The sequence below is a fragment of the Pleurodeles waltl genome, chromosome 2_1 (genome assembly GCF_031143425.1).
Source record: "Pleurodeles waltl isolate 20211129_DDA chromosome 2_1, aPleWal1.hap1.20221129, whole genome shotgun sequence".
Classification (NCBI taxonomy): domain Eukaryota; kingdom Metazoa; phylum Chordata; class Amphibia; order Caudata; family Salamandridae; genus Pleurodeles; species Pleurodeles waltl.
The window spans coordinates 288,512,522-288,531,440 of record NC_090438.1 but is presented as its reverse complement, the minus strand read 5'-3'; the positions used below and the strand labels follow the sequence as shown (position 1 = coordinate 288,531,440).

Genomic DNA, 18,919 nt, shown 5'->3' with positions numbered 1-18,919 from the left:
TTGGATTCAGAAACCACAAGTGCTCTGGTGAGACACCATATCTTATCCCACAATCAGAAGACAACTGGATCTTTGGATTTAGTGAGGAGTGTAGTAGTCAGATTCATTCAACACAGACCAATAACATAAAAACCATGAACAATTTAAGCACTAAAACTCAAACCGAATAAAGTTTCAAACCTTTATTACAATCCCAATATCAATGTAATGTATATGGTGTGCATAATAAGTTTTATAAACATACCTGAAAACCATTGGCTGACCAAAATGTCTAGAACATTAATACTGAAAAAAAAAAAAGAATGACATAAATCAGATAAGCTACAATATGCACATTAATTTCAGATTTTAAAGCAGATGATGGTGACATCAGTAAATCATCAAAATACAAGTCTAACAATCAGTTTTCAGGGATAGGCCATCCTTATCTTATTTCTAACATGGATTTGGACTTGCTTGTATGAGAACGGGCTAACGTGGGCAAAAGCAAAAAAAAAAGAAGACAAAAATAATTTGGAATAATCATCCAACTAGGGCAACTCACTTTAAATACATGGTGGTGTATTTATCCAAGCTGAAAAGGAAACAAGAAACCGCATTTAGTTATATCTCTTCTTATGGGACAGCAGACCGGAAAGTTTCAATGAGCAGACCGTTCACCTTCTCACAACATCAGTAGACAGCAGCACCAGGACAGTGCACAACACATAGGATAGGTCAGCAGTTCAGAATTGATGGGCATGTTAGCACTGAACAGCATAAACAATTGGGGCAATTGGGACTAAGAAAAAACTAATCAGAAGACTTGGAGAGGGACAGGAGGTGACAGCAGCAGACTCAAGGGAGGAGTAGACTAGACTGACTGGCAGACTACTAGATGGACTAACTGAAAGTTTTAAAGTCTCTAATTAGAAATGTCGAAAGGTTCTCGATTAGTACTCCAGGTGGGCTCTTCTTACAGAAAACAGCATCCAATGGTAGCCGCTGACACCATCAAGTTTGCAACTATTCTGGATTTTCACAGACCAAGCATTTAGTCATTTCAATGATGTCATACAGTTCCGCCAAAATATTACATTTTCTAGTTGTTTTGTTACTTCGGGATCTTTTCTCACGGTACACAGGGTGAGCTTAAACCCTTCTCACGTGAATTTAATAACATTTCCTGTCTTGTTCGACAGCTAGAACAAATATTATTACATAGTTAACACTGAAACATATTCTCAGTCTTTAATACAATATAACATTCACAAATACATGAACAACCTTGGGAAAAATTCAGGTCGGAGGGAACAGAATAACCAAGACATTTTCCTCTACTACTGCAAGAATTAATTTTCAGGTCTAGTCCAACTGAGAAAACCAAAATGCACATTAGTATATTTAATACACTTATGAATCCTATTGTGCATCTTACAATTTAATCAATCAATCATAAAATGTATAAAGCGCGCTATGTACCTGTAAGGGTTTCAAGGCGCTGAGGGGCAGCTGCTATTGGTCGAAGAGCCAGGTCTTGAGGAGTCTCCTGAAGGTGAGGAGGTCCTGGGTCTGGCACAGGGGGGGTCGGGAGGGAGTTCCAGGTCTTGGCGGCGAGGTAGGAGAAGGATCTGCCGCCGGAGGTCTTGCGTTGGAATCGGGGAACGATGGCGAGGGAGAGGTTTGCAGAGCGGAGTTGGCGGGAGGGGACGTAGAAGTTGAGTCTGTTGTTCAGGTAGGCGGGTCCGGCGTTGTGTAGTGCTTTGTGCACGTGGGTGAGGAGTTTAAAGGTGATCCTCTTGTCCACGGGGAGCCAGTGGAGGTCCTTCAGGTGGTGGGAGATGTGGCATCGGCGGGGTATGTCGAGGATCAGGCGGGCGGATGCGTTCTGGATGCGTTGGAGTCGTTGGATGTCTTTTGCTGGGATGCCTGTGTAGAGTGCGTTGCCGTAGTCCAGTCTGCTACTGACGAGGGCCTGGGTCACCGTTTTTCTGGTTTCTGTCGGGATCCACCTGTAGATTCTACGGAGCATGCGAAGGGTGTTGAAACAGGAGGAGGAGACTGCGTTGACCTGTTTGGACATGGTGAGGGCGGAGTCGAGGATGAAGCCGATGTTGCGTGCGTGATTGGCTGGAGTAGGGGGGGGGGTCCCAGCGCGGTGGGCCACCAGGAGTCGTCCCAGGCCGAGGGGTTGCGCCCGAGGATGAGGACTTACGTCTTGTCGGATTTTAGTTTCAGGCGACTGTTTCTCATCCACTCGGCGATAGATTTCAATCCCTCATGGAGGTTGGCTTTGGCGGTGTGTGGGTCATTGGTGATGGAGAGGATGAACTGGGTGTCGTCGGCGTAGGAGAGGATGCTGAGGTTGTGCTGACGGGCCAGTTGTGCGAGGGGTGCCATGTAGACGTTGAACAGCGTCGGGCTTAGCGAGGAGCCTTGGGGGACGCCGCAGATGAGGTTGGTGGCTTCGGAGCGGAAGGGTGAGAGTCGGACTCTCTGGGTTCTGCCGGAGAGGAATGATGCGATCCAGTTGAGGGCTTTGTCTTGTATTCCGGCTTCGTGGAGACGAGTTAGTAGGGTGCGGTGGCAGACCGTATCGAAGGCAGCGTAGAGGTCTAGGAGGATGAGGGCTGAGGTTTCGCCGTTGTCCATTTGCTGTCTGATGTCATCTGTGGCGGCGAGGAGCGCAGTCTCGGTGCTGTGATTGTGTCTGAATCCGGATTGGGAGGGGTCTAGGATGTAGTTGTCCTCGAGGTAGTGGGTGAGCTGAGCGTTGACTATCTTCTCGATGACCTTCGCTGGGAAGGGGAGGAGGGAGATCGGGCGGAAGTTTTTGAGGTCGTTGAGGTCAGCGACAATTGAATCAAAAATGCAAATTGTTATTGAAAGAGTATTGATGACATATTAGAACACAATTTTAAACGTGAATTTATTTTCTGCACACGTTACTTGCGCAAATAAAATCAATTTTTCTCACTATAAGTAAGATTAATTCATGATCCTTTAATACTCATAATATACTTCATTTCTACTGATCCTCCTAAAGATAATACTTTCAGTATTAGTTCTTATAAATGGTCCACTCAAATATAAATGCACAATATCTTTCATGATTAAAATGAGATGTCAAATACGAATGGAGGTCATATTTTCAACCATAATTCAAATGTGCACATATCACACTTCCATGTTAATTTCTCTGGTAGGCTTTTAAATGAAAGTTTGTAAGTCACCATATGATACCTTCTATGCCACTAATGCATTAGTAAAATTCGATCTCTATCAGTTCTTAACATTTTAAGTTCTGTTTACCAGTACTGATTTGTTATTGGAAGCCAGTGACCCACACCTAAGCAGTGTCTATGATTTGAAATTCAAACAATATATAAAAATACATAAACAAGCATACATCAAACTAATATAAAGATTATGAAATATTTTTTTTTATTCACAAAAAAATGTAACTTTAATACGTGGTTGGAGAAATTGAAAAATTAATTTGATTTCCGAAAAATGAAGCAGTATGCTAGAATCTAGCATCATCACTGTCTTTTTTTTGCTCCTATTGTATGCTCTTTTTGCCAGTGCTGCTTCAATTGGATGAACCAATAACCCATAATACAATATTTTTTCTCCTGCTAATCAAGAGAAGGATACCAATTTAGGTTTTAGTTTTCCATTTCAAATTCCATCACATTTGGAGTATTTGAAAGCTTTCAGTTCAAGTTCACTTTTTTAAAAATGTATTTGTAATTTATAAATCTGCTAAAACTATTTAATTTTCAAAACAGTCATAATTCCCCCCCCCCCCCCCCCTTCCAGGTTAAGAACTGCTGGCCTAGTGGTTAACCGAAGGATTGTGTTTAAAAATATTCTTAAAAATCCTTGCCACAGCTACCAGTCTCAGAAAAGTAACAACATTTGTGCATATTGAATCTAGCGATCATTTTTGATCTTGTATTAGCCGAGACCTTTTGATTTTTCTAAAATATGTGTAATATACTTACATGTAGGGGATTTCAGCCACCTAGTTTCATAAATTATTCTGTTGTTGTGTCATTCACATTTTGCTTCCACTCACTACAGCATATAGAATGGGACAGTGGGTCAGGCTACATAAGCCATTGCTTAAATTCACTTTGAGTGACTGTATTTTGCTTTCTCACAAGGAGCACAGTGCACATCAGCTAGTTCGCTTCAGTGCCAGTGTTTTTCTTTTTACTTTATAAATACTTTACTGTTTTCTTTATATTAAGAGTCTGATGTTATAGTAAGATGCTTTTGATGGACAGTCCACATTATCCGATTCCATTTCCTGTCAGTGCTGTTGTAAATTCCTTTTAGAAGTTTTGCTTTTATGACTATTGCTAAGTTCCCTACGTATGTAGGTTATGTGCAAAGTGGGTCTGTGTGCCACTGGATTCAAGATAGCCATGGCTGAAGGGGAGGAGGGGGAGGGGCGGGTGATACCCCGAAACCAATCCCAGGATGCTTGATTCTGGTCCAGGGAGGACCTGGCCTAGCAGGTTGGGCTGGACTGTTCCTATGGGGAACAGGGACAAGACTGATTTGCATATGGGTGGCATGGTGGGCACAAAATGATGGATTAAGCCCAGATCTTTATGACTGGAGGTGAATGTTTGTATTATTCAGCATTTCGTCCATAATCTGTTCTTTTTGCTTTTGTTGCTGTTCCACAGCACGCCAGATTGTGTCCATTTGCAACTGTTTTAGGGTTTCCTCTTTTTACTTTTTAGCTTTCTCTCATTGTTTCTTTCTTCCCTATTTTTTTCCTTCCTACTTTATTTCTTAATTTCATTAATTCTTTACTTTTTTATTTTCTAGCCTTCCTACCTTCCTTCCAGTCTTTTTTTCTTGCCTTCCTTCTTTGTTGTCTGCCTTCTTTCCTTCTTTTGTTCTTTCTTTACATTCTTTCTTTAGTTTGATTTTGTTTTTCTTTCTCAAAAGCAAGAGGCTTGTGGCTAATGCCAAACTGATTCACTTTTCTTTAGGACAGTGTTAGTCAAGACCTTTTGATTTTATTACTTATAGGGGTTTCAGCCAGGCATTCATCCATTAGTGTTTTGTTTGTTTTGTTCCAATTTTTTCTGTCACCCACTCCAGCATGCTTTAAGGGTCGACGTATCAGCTCACTTCAGCCATTGACCGACTTCACTACTTTACTATGAGTTATGGCATTGTGCCCTTTCACACGGAACACATACACAGACAAAGTAGTTCCCTTCAGTGCCAGAGAGTACCATGATAATGTGTGATTTGACCCAAAAACTTTTTTGCCTGTAGCAAATGATTTTTTTTTCTTTCTTTTAGATTGATGAGAAACTGGCATATTCCCAAACAATAAAATTTTTCAAAAAACAACAATTGCAGAATGCTAGCGTCCAAAGCCAGACCTATTGGCTTTGCCAATGTCTGTTAATGAAGTGTCCTAGAATGTCTCTGTCACAGCAGAAAAATGACATGAGCTACCTTTATCAAAGATTTTGCTGCCAGGTGTTTCTAGTCTAGACGTTTTAAATATGCACTGATCAATGAAAATAAATATGAAATATAAAAGTAAAACAAATGTTTATTTTGCCATCTATTTACCATGTTCTGTTTTTTTTTTTTTTCCAGTTGAAAGATGATGAACAAGGTTATGCCCTGGACTTGTTTTGCATACCTAAACATTATGCAAATGATTTGGAAACAGTCTACATTCCTCATGGGCTTATAATGGACAGGTCAGTATTTTATCTAGCAAGTTACTTCAGGGACTGGTGAAAAAAAAAGTCTCTTACAATGGCAGTATTGCGGTTTACTGAATAGATCCAAGTTTCTTTATGACTATGTGTTACGTTCAGTGCTTAGACTGTAGATCAGTGGCTGAGAAAAATGATGCTGTATAACTTATATAACCCTTACTGTCGGAGTATCTCTCATAGGTGCAGGTGGTGGTTTGGATCCATTTTAGGCTTTTGGAATAACCACTGAATACGTAATTGACATTAATCTAGCTTCATTTTATGTGTAATTATCATATGTGGCTAAACTACAAAATCTGGCATTGACTCTGCACACCTGGATCTACTTTGGACACTTCTGCTGTAGAGTAATTTAAAGACCACTTCACATACTTGTAAATGCTGTCTGAGCTTGTTCGACTCTGTTCGACATTTCACATATTTCCTGAATAGCTATCAAGTAGTCACTTGCTGATTGAAACTTAAATGTTCTAGGTTATTTTTGAAGCTATTTCACATGTTTATTGCTTTTTTACGAATCTTCACCCTATGAGCCACATACTCTTACCCTCACAAACTGTCTTGTTTATAAACTACCATTTCAAAACAGACCATTAATATACTTTGATCAGGTATCTCCAGTATGTTGCCTTAAGAAGCAGTGGGAGAGGTACAGGTGTAGTAAAATAGACCGCATCATTGCACAATTGATCAAAATGCATGGTTTTGCATGTTTAGAGATGTGTGAACCAATCTAAATTACTTTCTAACACGAGCTGAAAAACTCCGGGTGGTGGTCTAGAGTTCCAGAGGGGATGAGAGGTGAAAGTATAGGATGTGCCCTTCCTTGTGCAGTAGGCTTCACAACTAGGTATCCTGTACAGTTAGCTGTTCTTCCTGAAACCTACAGTAGAAAAATCTATGTAAATGGAGTGAAGCTAAACTCACAACTTTTACAAGCAACAAAAATAGTGTTGTTTGGCAGACCCTCACTCACCCTATTGGTGTTATGCTTCATCATCTGGTCTCATCCTGGTCCCTAAAAACCAGGAAGGGTTCAACCATGTTCCAGGGATCTTTTCAGATGATTATCATGCCTGGGTCTTACAGTACTCACAAGGTGTCAGACAGAGACCACCAGCAAAGTCACGTCCAGGTCCGGTTGCAACTGGTGAGGTTGGCACTTGAGGGAAAAGGCCTCTTATTGCTTGTTGTGTCCCTCTAGCCACATAGGTCAGGCAGCTGACCTGTGTAGTGTACTTGTTTGTGCTTGGTATACGAGGAAACAGGTGCAGTCTTTCCAGGCCCCTCCCAGGTCAGACCACACATTCAGTCCTCTTCTGATATTCTGCAGGTCAAGAAAGTTTTCGAGAGTTGTTCCCTCGGGTGCTACATATTTGTTTAGCTCTAGGTTGTGAATGGGGATGACTCCTAGGCACTCCCTAACCAGTGAAGTAAATGTTCCCAGACCAAGGCATATCTACTTTTTCAGTAGTTGCCTTATTGCAAACCGGCCCAAAGCACAACATGTCAGGGCAATATCAAGCTGGTTAAAGTCTTCAGTCACACTGAATTTGAGCTCTGAGTGCACGGTGTGGAGGGTAAGTTTATCCAACAGGAGGCAGCGGGCTATAGCTCCATGCACCTAACCTCTATCCACTTATAAATATACGAACACTCCAGAGTAATGAAATTGTGTGCACACATTGAAACACCTGCTGCCTAGGTGCAATCCTGAAACCAGGGAGTATAAGCAAATCGATTGACGGTGCACCACCCTCAACCGTATTCAAAAAGTCCAATTCATCAATATCAGTTCATTTCAAATTTTCCTATTATTTTTCTTGTCTCTCTTTAACACAAGCCACACATCACAATAAAAAACAGGCACAGCCAACGCGTTTCGTCCTCCAAAGGACTTCTTCGGGGCTGTAATACAATGATATGTAAGGTAATGAACTGTGAAAATTACTAATGTCCTCCCACATCAAACACAAATCCAGTTTGTAGCAGGCCCTGGACCAGCAGCAAAATATTAGGCTAGAGTCTGGTAAGTCAACACGTTATCCTTCAGTAACCAGACTGGGGATACACAAGAATTGCGATCCGATCCGGTTTGATCCTTTTCATGGGCATAGAAGTTTACATCCCCCATCACCGACAATCATAGAAAGAGGGACCGGGAGTTTATATGGTCCAGTGTACAGTCTCCCTAATGCAGTAATAAAAATAAAGAAGTACACGGTTCCAAAACTAGAGTAGGGAAAGAAACCTATTTTAACAGGCGCAAGAACCCTCAAGCATCACATTGGATGTCTGGTTTCATCATTGGGAACGCTCCTCGTTAGGCCGGTATTGCAATGCCTAACGGGCTCCCTGACGGGAACTCTTAACCGTATTGCAGATGGAATCAGTAGTTGATTTCAAGTACTCATGCAATAATGGAGAGACAAAGATAAAATTGGTTATCCATCCAAGAACAATGATCATGAAATTGTAATCAGAATAGGTAGGATGGAGACCAAGGTTAAAAACAGGGTGAGAGACAAAGTGTGAGTATGATGCTCACGTGCTCTCAACACTTGGGCAAGAGGAACAGACCTATTATGGTTCCACTTGACACTTGTGTGGCTGCTGGAAATAATGTAATACCTCATTGAAGGCTATGTACAGGCTGGGCAGCTGCTGGAGCGCATATGTAAATTAACCTCCAGGAGCTTCAGACAGATAAGTAACTTTCTTAAAAAAAATAAAAATTAAAATATATATATATATATATATATGTTCGATGGCATGTGTAGCTGCAGATACACATGCTGTGCACATCCCGCCATCTGGTGTTGGGCTCGGAGTGTTACAAGTTGTTTTTCTTCGAAGAAGTCTTTTCGAGTCACGAGATCGAGGGACTCCTCCCATTTCGGCTCCATTGCGCATGGGCGTCGACTCCATCTTAGATTGTTTTTTTTCCGCCATCGGGGTCGGACGTGTTCCTTTTCGCTCCGTGTTTCGGGTCGGAAAGTTAGTTAGAATCTCGGAAAAATCGTCGGTATTGTTTGCGTTCGGTATCGGGTTAGTTACAACAGATCGGCACCGACTTTTGAAGAGCTCCGGTGGCCCTTCGGGGTTTTTTCGATCCCCCCGTCGGGGCCTGGTCGGCCCGGCCACATGTCTCTTCAAGGCTGATGGAACGGACCCCATTCCGCTTCTGCCCAAAATGTCATAACAAGTATCCATATACAGATCAGCATCTGGTCTGTAACTTGTGTCTGTCTCCAGAGCACAAGGAGGATACCTGTGAAGCCTGTCGAGCGTTTCGGTCGAGGAAGACATTAAGGGGGTCATTCTGACCCTGGCGGTAATTACCACCATGGCGGAGGTCGGCGGTAGCACCGCCAACAGGCTGGCGGTGCACCGCTGGGCATTCTGACCGCGGCGGTTCAGCCGCGGCCAGAAACGGAAAGTCGGCGGTGTCCCGCCGACTTTCCGCTGCCCTTGAGAATCCTCCATGACGGCGGAGCGCGCTCCGCCGCCATGGGGATTCTGACGCCCCCTACCGCCATCCAGTTACTGGCGGTTCTCCCACCGGGAACAGGATGGCGGTAGGGGGTGCCGCGGGGCCCCTGCAGTGCCCATGCCAATGGCATGGGCACTGCAGGGGCCCCTGTAAGAGGGCCCCAAAAAGAATTTCAGTGTCTGCCTAGCAGACACTGAAATTCGCGACGGGTGCAACTGCACCCGTCGCACCTTCCCACACCGCCGGCTCCATTCTAAGCCGGCGTCCTCGTGGGAAGGGTGTTTCCCGCTCGGCTGGCGGGCGGACTTTCGGCGGTCGCCCGCCAGCCCAGTGGGAAAGCCAGAATGACCGCCGCGGTCTTTTGACCGCGGAGCGGTCTTTCGGCGGGAACCGCGTGGCGGGCGGCGACCACCGTCCGCCGCGGTCAGAATCACCCCCTAAGAGACCGAAGAGCGAGAAGACTACAGATGGCGTCGGCGCCGACAGGACAAGGGTGTTTCGAGGAGGAAGAAGAAACCTTCTCCATCCAAGAATCGGACTCGGACGAGCTCGATTCCGAAGAAATGCCGAAAACTGTGAGTAAGACGTCGAAACATAAAACTCACGAGAAGACAACAAAAGCCCAGGGGACGCCACCGCCAACAGGCCATGGCTTAACCCGAAAAATAGGTGACCGATCATCGGCACCGAAAAAGGGCATGCATGTGGCGCAGTCATCCGACTCCGGTCGAGATACCGCCACACAACAATCTCGGGCCCGAGACAGCGGCTCCGAGCAGATTCGGCACCGAGACAGTGGCACCGAAATGGTTCGGCACCGAGACACCACGACGCCGAAAATAAAGAAGGTTTCCTCAGAGCCCAAAAAGGCGACCGAAAAGATTTCGATTCTGAAACATCCAGCCTCGGAACCAAAAACAGGTTCCTACACAGAGGAACAGGGATTGTCCTCCCAGATGCAAGGACATACAGGGAGTGCAGAATTATTAGGCAAGTTGTATTTTTGAGGATTAATTTTATTATTGAACAACAACCATGTTCTCAATGAACCCAAAAAACTCATTAATATCAAAGCTGAATATTTTTGGAAGTAGTTTTTAGTTTGTTTTTAGTTTTAGCTATGTTAGGGGGATATCTGTGTGTGCAGGTGACTATTACTGTGCATAATTATTAGGCAACTTAACAAAAAAAAAATATATACCCATTTCAATTATTTATTATTACCAGTGAAACCAATATAACATCTCAACATTCACAAATATACATTTCTGACATTCAAAAACAAAACAAAAACAAATCAGTGACCAATATAGCCACCTTTCTTTGCAAGGACACTCAAAAGCCTGCCATCCATGGATTCTGTCAGTGTTTTGATCTGTTCACCATCAACATTGCGTGCAGCAGCAACCACAGCCTCCCAGACACTGTTCAGAGAGGTGTACTGTTTTCCCTCCTTGTAAATCTCACATTTGATGATGGACCACAGGTTCTCAATGGGGTTCAGATCAGGTGAACAAGGAGGCCATGTCATTAGATTTCCTTCTTTTATACCCTTTCTTGCCAGCCACGCTGTGGAGTACTTGGACGCATGTGATGGAGCATTGTCCTGCAAGAAAATCATGTTTTTCTTGAAGGATGCAGACTTCTTCCTGTACCACTGCTTGAAGAAGTTGTCTTCCAGGAACTGGCAGTAGGACTGGGAGTTGAGCTTGACTCCATCCTCAACCCGAAAAGGCCCCACATACCAGCCCAAACCATTACTCCACCTCCACCTTGCTGGCGTCTGAGTCGGACTGGAGCTCTCTGCCCTTTACCAATCCAGCCACGGGCCCATCCATCTGGCCCATCAAGACTCACTCTCATTTCATCAGTCCATAAAACCTTAGGAAAATCAGTCTTGCGATATTTATTGGCCCAGTCTTGACGTTTCAGCTTGTGTGTCTTGTTCAGTGGTGGTCGTCTTTCAGCCTTTCTTACCTTGGCCATGTCTCTGAGTATTGCACACCTTGTGCTTTTGGGCACTCCAGTGATGTTTCAGCTCTGAAATATGGCCAAACTGGTGGCAAGTGGCATCGTGGCAGCTGCACGCTTGACTTTTCTCAGTTCATGGGCAGTTATTTTGCGCCTTGGTTTTTCCACACGCTTCTTGCGACCCTGTTGACTATTTTGAATGAAACGCTTGATTGTTCGATGATCACGCTTCAGAAGCTTTGCAATTTTAAGAGTGCTGCATCCCTCTGCAAGATATCTCACTATTTTTTACTTTTCTGAGCCTGTCAAGTCCTTCTTTTGACCCATTTTGCCAAAGGAAAGGAAGTTGCCTAATAATTATGCACACCTGATATAGGGTGTTGATGTCATTAGACCACACCCCTTCTCATTACAGAGATGCACATCACCTAATATGCTTAATTGGTAGTAGGCTTTCGAGCCTATACAGCTTGGAGTAAGACAACATGCATAAAGAGGATGATGTGGTCAAAATACTAATTTGCCTAATAATTCTGCACTCCCTGTAAGTTCGGAGAGGAACTTGAATCTGTTGAGCCAGACTACACTCAAAGAAGGCTCCACATTCAAAAAGACACAGGGAAGATGAGCACTCTTCCCCCAATTAAGACAAAAAGAAAACTTGCCTTTCAAGAAAAGGACAAGCAGCCACAGGCAAAGGTGGCAAGACCAACAACTCCACCACCATCTCCACCACCACCATCAGTGCACACATCACCGATAGCCACTCCACCACTGATGCAATCCCCGACTCATACTGCAATGAGTCAAGATGATCCTGATGCATGGGACCTTTATGATGCTCCTTTATCAGATAACAGCCCAGACTGTTACCCTGCGAGGCCGTCGCCACCTGAAGACAGTACATCCTACACGCAGGTGGTCTCAAGGGCAGCTGCGTTTCATAACGTCTCCTTGCATTCAGAACCAATTGAGGATGACTTTTTGTTTAATACACTCTCCTCCACTCATAGCCAATACCAAAGCTTACCTATGCTCCCAGGAATGATAAAACATTCCAAACAAATATTTCAGGATCCTGTAAAAGGCAGAGCCATAACTCCAAGAGTGGAGAAGAAGTACAAGCCACCACCAACAGACCCTGTTTATATTACGCAGCAATTAACACCAGATTCTGTGGTTGTTGGGGCAACTCGCAAGAGAGCAAACTCTCATACCTCGGGAGATGCACCACCTCCAGACAAGGAGAGCCGCACATTTGATGCTGCGGGTAAAAGAGTTGCAGCACAAGCAGCAAACCAATGGCGTATTGCCAATTCACAAGCACTTTTGGCAAGATACGATAGAGCTCATTGGGACGAAATGCAGCATTTCATAGAACACTTACCCAAAGAGTTCCAAAAAAGGGCACAACAGGTGGTAGAAGAAGGACAAAGTATCTCCAATAATCAGATACGGTCATCAATGGACGCAGCAGATACGGCTGCAAGGACAGTAAATATTGCAATAATGATAAGGAGACACGCATGGTTGCGTACGTCAGGATCCAAGCCGGAAATACAACGAGCCGTGCTGAATATGCCCTTTAATGAACAGCAGTTGTTTGGGCCGGAGGTCGACACTGCTATTGAAAAACGGTACGGATACCGCAAAAGCCATTGGCGCACTCTACTCCCCACAAAGCAGAGGCACATTTCGCAAAACACAATTTAGGGGAGGGTTTCGAGGTCAACCTGCAGAGGCCACAACCTTACAAGCATGCCCCACTTATCAAAGCCAATATCAGCGGGGAAGTTTTCGGGGGCAATATAGAGGGGGACAATTCCAAAAAAATAGAGGGAAGTTCCAAAGCCCCAAAACCCCTCAAAACAAGCAGTGACTTCCAAGTCACACATCCCCAACACATAACACCTGTGGGGGGGAGACTAAGCCAATTTTACAAACATTGGGAGGAGATAACAACAGACACTTGGGTACTGGCAATTACCCAGCATGGTTATTGCATAGAATTTCTCAAATTCCCTCCAAACGTCCCACCGAAAACACACTATGTCAAAACAACATATAGATCTTCTAGGAATAGAAGTTCAGGCATTGCTACTAAAAGAAGCAATAGAATTAGTACCAAAACACCAGAAAGGAACAGGAGTTTACTCTCTGTACTTTCTCATACCCAAAAAAGACAAGAGTCTGAGACCTATATTAGATCTCCGAACATTAAATACCTACCTCAAATCAGATCACTTTCACATGGTGACATTACAAGACGTAATCCCACTACTCAAACAACAAGACTACATGACAACACTAGACCTAAAGGATGCATATTTCCATATACCGATACATCCTTCACACAGAAAGTACTTAAGGTTTGTATTCCAAGGGATACATTACCAATTCAAGGTGTTGCCATTCGGAATAACAACTGCGCCAAGAGTTTTTACAAAGTGCCTAGCAGTCGTAGCTGCACATATCAGAAGGCAGCAAATACATGTGTTCCCGTACCTAGACGATTGGTTAATCAAAACCAACACACTAGAAAGGTGTTCACAACACACAAAGTACAGGGAGTGCAGAATTATTAGGCAAATGAGTATTTTGACCACATCATCCTCTTTATGCATGTTGTCTTACTCCAAGCTGTATAGGCTCGAAAGCCTACTACCAATTAAGCATATTAGGTGATGTGCATCTCTGTAATGAGAAGGGGTGTGGTCTAATGACATCAACACCCTATATCAGGTGTGCATAATTATTAGGCAACTTCCTTTCCTTTGGCAAAATGGGTCAAAAGAAGGACTTGACAGGCTCAGAAAAGTCAAAAATAGTGAGATATCTTGCAGAGGGATGCAGCACTCTTAAAATTGCAAAGCTTCTGAAGCGTGATCATCGAACAATCAAGCGTTTCATTCAAAATAGTCAACAGGGTCGCAAGAAGCGTGTGGAAAAACCAAGGCGCAAAATAAATGCCCATGAACTGAGAAAAGTCAAGCGTGCAGCTGCCACGATGCCACTTGCCACCAGTTTGGCCATATTTCAGAGCTGCAACATCACTGGAGTGCCCAAAAGCACAAGGTGTGCAATACTCAGAGACATGGCCAAGGTAAGAAAGGCTGAAAGACGACCACCACTGAACAAGACACACAAGCTGAAACGTCAAGACTGGGCCAAGAAATATCTCAAGACTGATTTTTCTAAGGTTTTATGGACTGATGAAATGAGAGTGAGTCTTGATGGGCCAGATGGATGGGCCCGTGGCTGGATTGGTAAAGGGCAGAGAGCTCCAGTCCGACTCAGACGCCAGCAAGGTGGAGGTGGAGTACTGGTTTGGGCTGGTATCATCAAAGATGAGCTTGTGGGGCCTTTTCGGGTTGAGGATGGAGTCAAGCTCAACTCCCAGTCCTACTGCCAGTTCCTGGAAGACACCTTCTTCAAGCAGTGGTACAGGAAGAAGTCTGCATCCTTCAAGAAAAACATGATTTTCATGCAGGACAATGCTCCATCACACGCGTCCAAGTACTCCACAGCGTGGCTGGCAAGAAAGGGTATAAAAGAAGGAAATCTAATGACATGGCCTCCTTGTTCACCTGATCTGAACCCCATTGAGAACCTGTGGTCCATCATCAAATGTGAGATTTACAGGGAGGGAAAACAGTACACCTCTCTGAACAGTGTCTGGGAGGCTGTGGTTGCTGCTGCACGCAATGTTGATGGTGAACAGATCAAAACACTGACAGAATCCATGGATGGCAGGCTTTTGAGTGTCCTTGCAAAGAAAGGTGGCTATATTGGTCACTGATTTGTTTTTGTTTTGTTTTTGAATGTCAGAAATGTATATTTGTGAATGTTGAGATGTTATATTGGTTTCACTGGTAATAATAAATAATTGAAATGGGTATATATTTTTTTTTGTTAAGTTGCCTAATAATTATGCACAGTGTTAGTCACCTGCACACACAGATATCCCCCTAACGTAGCTAAAACTAAAAACAAACTAAAAACTACTTCCAAAAATATTCAGCTTTGATATTAATGAGTTTTTTGGGTTCATTGAGAACATGGTTGTTGTTCAATAATAAAATTAATCCTCAAAAATACAACTTGCCTAATAATTCTGCACTCCCTGTATGTCATAGAAACCCTCCACAAACTAGGTTTCTCAATCAACTACACAAAGTCACACCTTCTGCTGTGTCAAACACAGCAATACTTAGGGGTGACAATCAACACAGCAAAAGGGATTGCCACTCCAAGTCCACAAAGGGTTCAGGCATTTCACAATGTAATACAGGCCATATATCCAAATAAAAAAATACAAGTCAAAATGGTAATGAAACTCCTAGGCATGATGTCCTCATGCATAGCCATTGTCCCAAACGCAAGGTTGCACATGCGGCCCTTACAACAGTGCCTAGCATCACAGTGGTCACAGGCACAGGGTCAACTTCTAGATCTGGTGTTGGTAGACCGCCAAACATACACCTCACTTCAATGGTGGAACAGTATAAATTTAAACCAAGGGCGGCCTTTCCAAGACCCAGTGCCACAATAAGTAATCACAACAGATGCCTCCATGATAGGGTGGGGAGCACACCTCAATCAATACAGCATCCAAGGACAATGGGACACTCACCAAAAACAGTTTCACATAAATCACTTAGAACTATTGGCAGTATTTCTAGCGCTGAAAGCATTTCAACCCGTAATAAGCCACAAACACATTCTTGTCAAAACAGACAACATGACAACGATGTATCACCTAAACAAACAGGGAGGCACACACTCAACACAGTTGTGTCTCCTGGCACAGAAAATATGGCATTGGGCGATTCACAACCACATTCGCCTAATAGCACAATTTATTCCAGGAATTCAGAATCAGTTAGCAGACAATCTCTCTCGGGATCACCAACAGATCCACGAATGGGAGATTCACCCCCAAATACTAAACACTTACTTACAAAGATGGGGAACACCACAAATAGACCTATTTGCAACAAAAGAAAACGCAAAATGCCAAAACTTCGCATCCAGGTACGCACAAGATCAATCTCAGGGCAATGCGTTATGGATGAGCTGGTCAGGGATATTTGCATACGCTTTTCCCCCTCTCCCACTCCTTCCGTATCTAGTAAACAAATTGAGTCAAAACAAACTCAAACTCATACTAATAGCACCAACCTGGGCAAGACAACCTTGGTACACAACACTACTAGACCACTCAGTAGTGCCTCATATCAAGCTTCCAAACAGGCCAGATCTGTTAACTCAACACAAACAACAGATCAGGGATCCAAATCCAGCATCAATGAATCTAGCAATTTGGCTCCTGAAGTCTTAGAATTCTGACATCTAGACCTTACTCGAATGTATGGAGGTCATAAAACAAGCAAGGAAACCAACCACAAGACATTGCTATGCAAATAAGTGGAAAAGATTTGTTCATTATTGTCATAATAATCAAATTCAACCATTACACGCATCTGCTAAAGACATCGTAAGCTACTTACTGCATTTACAAAAGTCAAAGCTAGCTTTTTCATCCATTAAAATACATCTTACCGCAATTTCAGCTTATCTGCAAATTACGCACTCAACTTCATTATTTAGGATCCCAGTCATAAAAGCATTTATGGAGGGCCTAAAGAGAATTATTCCACCAAGAACGCCACCAGTTCCTTCGTGGAACCTTAACATTGTCTTAACACGACTCATGGGTCCACCTTTTGAACCCATGCACTCATGTGAGATACAATATTTAACATGGAAAGTAGCGTTTCTCATTGCCATCACATCTCTAAGAAGAGTAAGTGAAATACAGGCACTTACCATACAAGAACCCTTTATTCAGATACACAAGCATAAAGTAGTTTTACGAACTAACCCAAAGTTCTTACCAAAAGTCATATCACAGATTCACTTAAATCAAACAGTAGAACTACCAGTGTTCTTTCCAGAACCAGATTCTGTAGCTGAAAGAGCACTACATACATTAGACATCAAAAGAGCTTTAATGTACTACATTGATAGAACAAAACAAATACGGAAAACAAAACAACTGTTCGTTGCTTTTCAAAAACCTCATACAGGGAATCCAATATCCAAACAAGGCATTGCCAGATGGATAGTTAAATGTATTCAAACCTGTTATCTCAAAGCAAAAAGAGAACTGCCTATAACACCAAAGGCACATTCAACTAGGAAGAAAGGTGCTACTATGGCCTTTCTAGGAAACATTCCAATGACTGAAATATGTAAGGCAGCCACGTGGTCGACGCCTCATACATTCACCAAACATTACTGCGTGGATGTGTTAACACAACAAGCCACAGTAGGACAAGCAGTACTACGAACTTTATTTCAAACAACTTCAACTCTTACAGGCTGAGCCACCGCTTTTGGGGAGATAACTGCTTACTAGTCTATGCAAAGCACGTGTATCTACAGCTACACATGCCATCGAACGGAAAATGTCACTTACCCAGTGTACATCTGTTCGTGGCATGAGACGCTGCAGATTCACATGCGCCCACTCGCCTCCCCGGGAGCCTGTAGCCGTTTCGAAGTTGATCTTGAACATTTGTAAATTTGTAAATGTATCACTTTAAACCACATTATGTACATACATATTTACTCCATTGCATGGGCACTATTACTATAATACACAACTCCTACCTCACCCTCTGCGGGGAAACCAATCTAAGATGGAGTCGACGCCCATGCGCAACGGAGCCGAAAGGGGAGGAGTCCCTCGATCTCGTGACTCGAAAAGACTTCTTCAAAGAAAAACAACTTGTAACACTCCGAGACCAACACTAGATGGCGGGATGTGCAAAGCATGTGAATCTGCAGCGTCTCATGCCACGAACAGATGTACACTGGGTAAGTGACATTTTCCACACATATATGTTCGATGGCATCTGTAGCTGCAGATACATATGCTGTGCACAGTCCGCCATCTGGTGTTGGGCTCGGAGTGTTACAAGTTGTTTTTCTTCGAAGAAGTCTTTTCGAGTCACGAGTCCGAGGGACTCCTCCCATTTCGACTCCATTGCGCATGGGCGTCGACTCCATCTTAGATTGTTTTTTTCCGCCATCGGGTTTGGACATGTTCCTTTTCGCTCCGTGTTTCGGGTCGGAAAGTTAGTTAGAATCTCGGAAAAAAACGTCTGTATTGTTTGCGTTCGGTATCGGGTTAGTTAGAACAAATCGACACCGAATTCTGAAGAGCTCCGGTGGCCCTTCGGGGTTTTTTCGATCCCCCGTCGGGGCCTGGTCGGCCCGGCCACACGTGACTTCAAGGCTGATGGAACAGACCCCATTCCGCTTCTGCCCAAAATGCCATAACAAGTATCCGTATACGGATCAGCATCTGGTCTGTAACTTGTGCTTGTCTCCCGAGCACAAGGAAGATACTTGTGAAGCCTGTCGAGCGTTTCGGTCGATAAAGACATTAAGAGACCGAAGAGCCAGAAGATTGCAAATGGCGTCGACAGGACAAGAGCGCTTCGAGGAGGAAGAAGAAGCTTTCTCCATCCACGAGTCGGACTCGGAAGAGATCGAGGCCGAAGAAACGCCAAAAACCGTGAGTAAGACGTCGAAACATAAGACTCACGAGAAGTCCACAAAAGCCCAGGGGACGCCACCGCCAACAGGCCATGGCTTAACCCGAAAAATAGGTGATCGATCATCGGCACCGAAAAAGGGCACG

General features: G+C 43.7%; 1 protein-coding gene across 1 annotated transcript in view; it reads left to right on the top strand.

Moving 5' to 3' along the window:
• The window catches only part of HPRT1 (hypoxanthine phosphoribosyltransferase 1), a 486,680-nt gene that overhangs the window by 95,152 nt on the left and 372,609 nt on the right, over nucleotides 1–18,919 (top strand). The window contains exon 2 of the mRNA XM_069212493.1: nucleotides 5,617–5,723. Within this exon, the coding sequence (XP_069068594.1) occupies nucleotides 5,617–5,723 (107 nt within the window). The remainder of the gene's footprint in view (nucleotides 1–5,616; nucleotides 5,724–18,919) is intronic.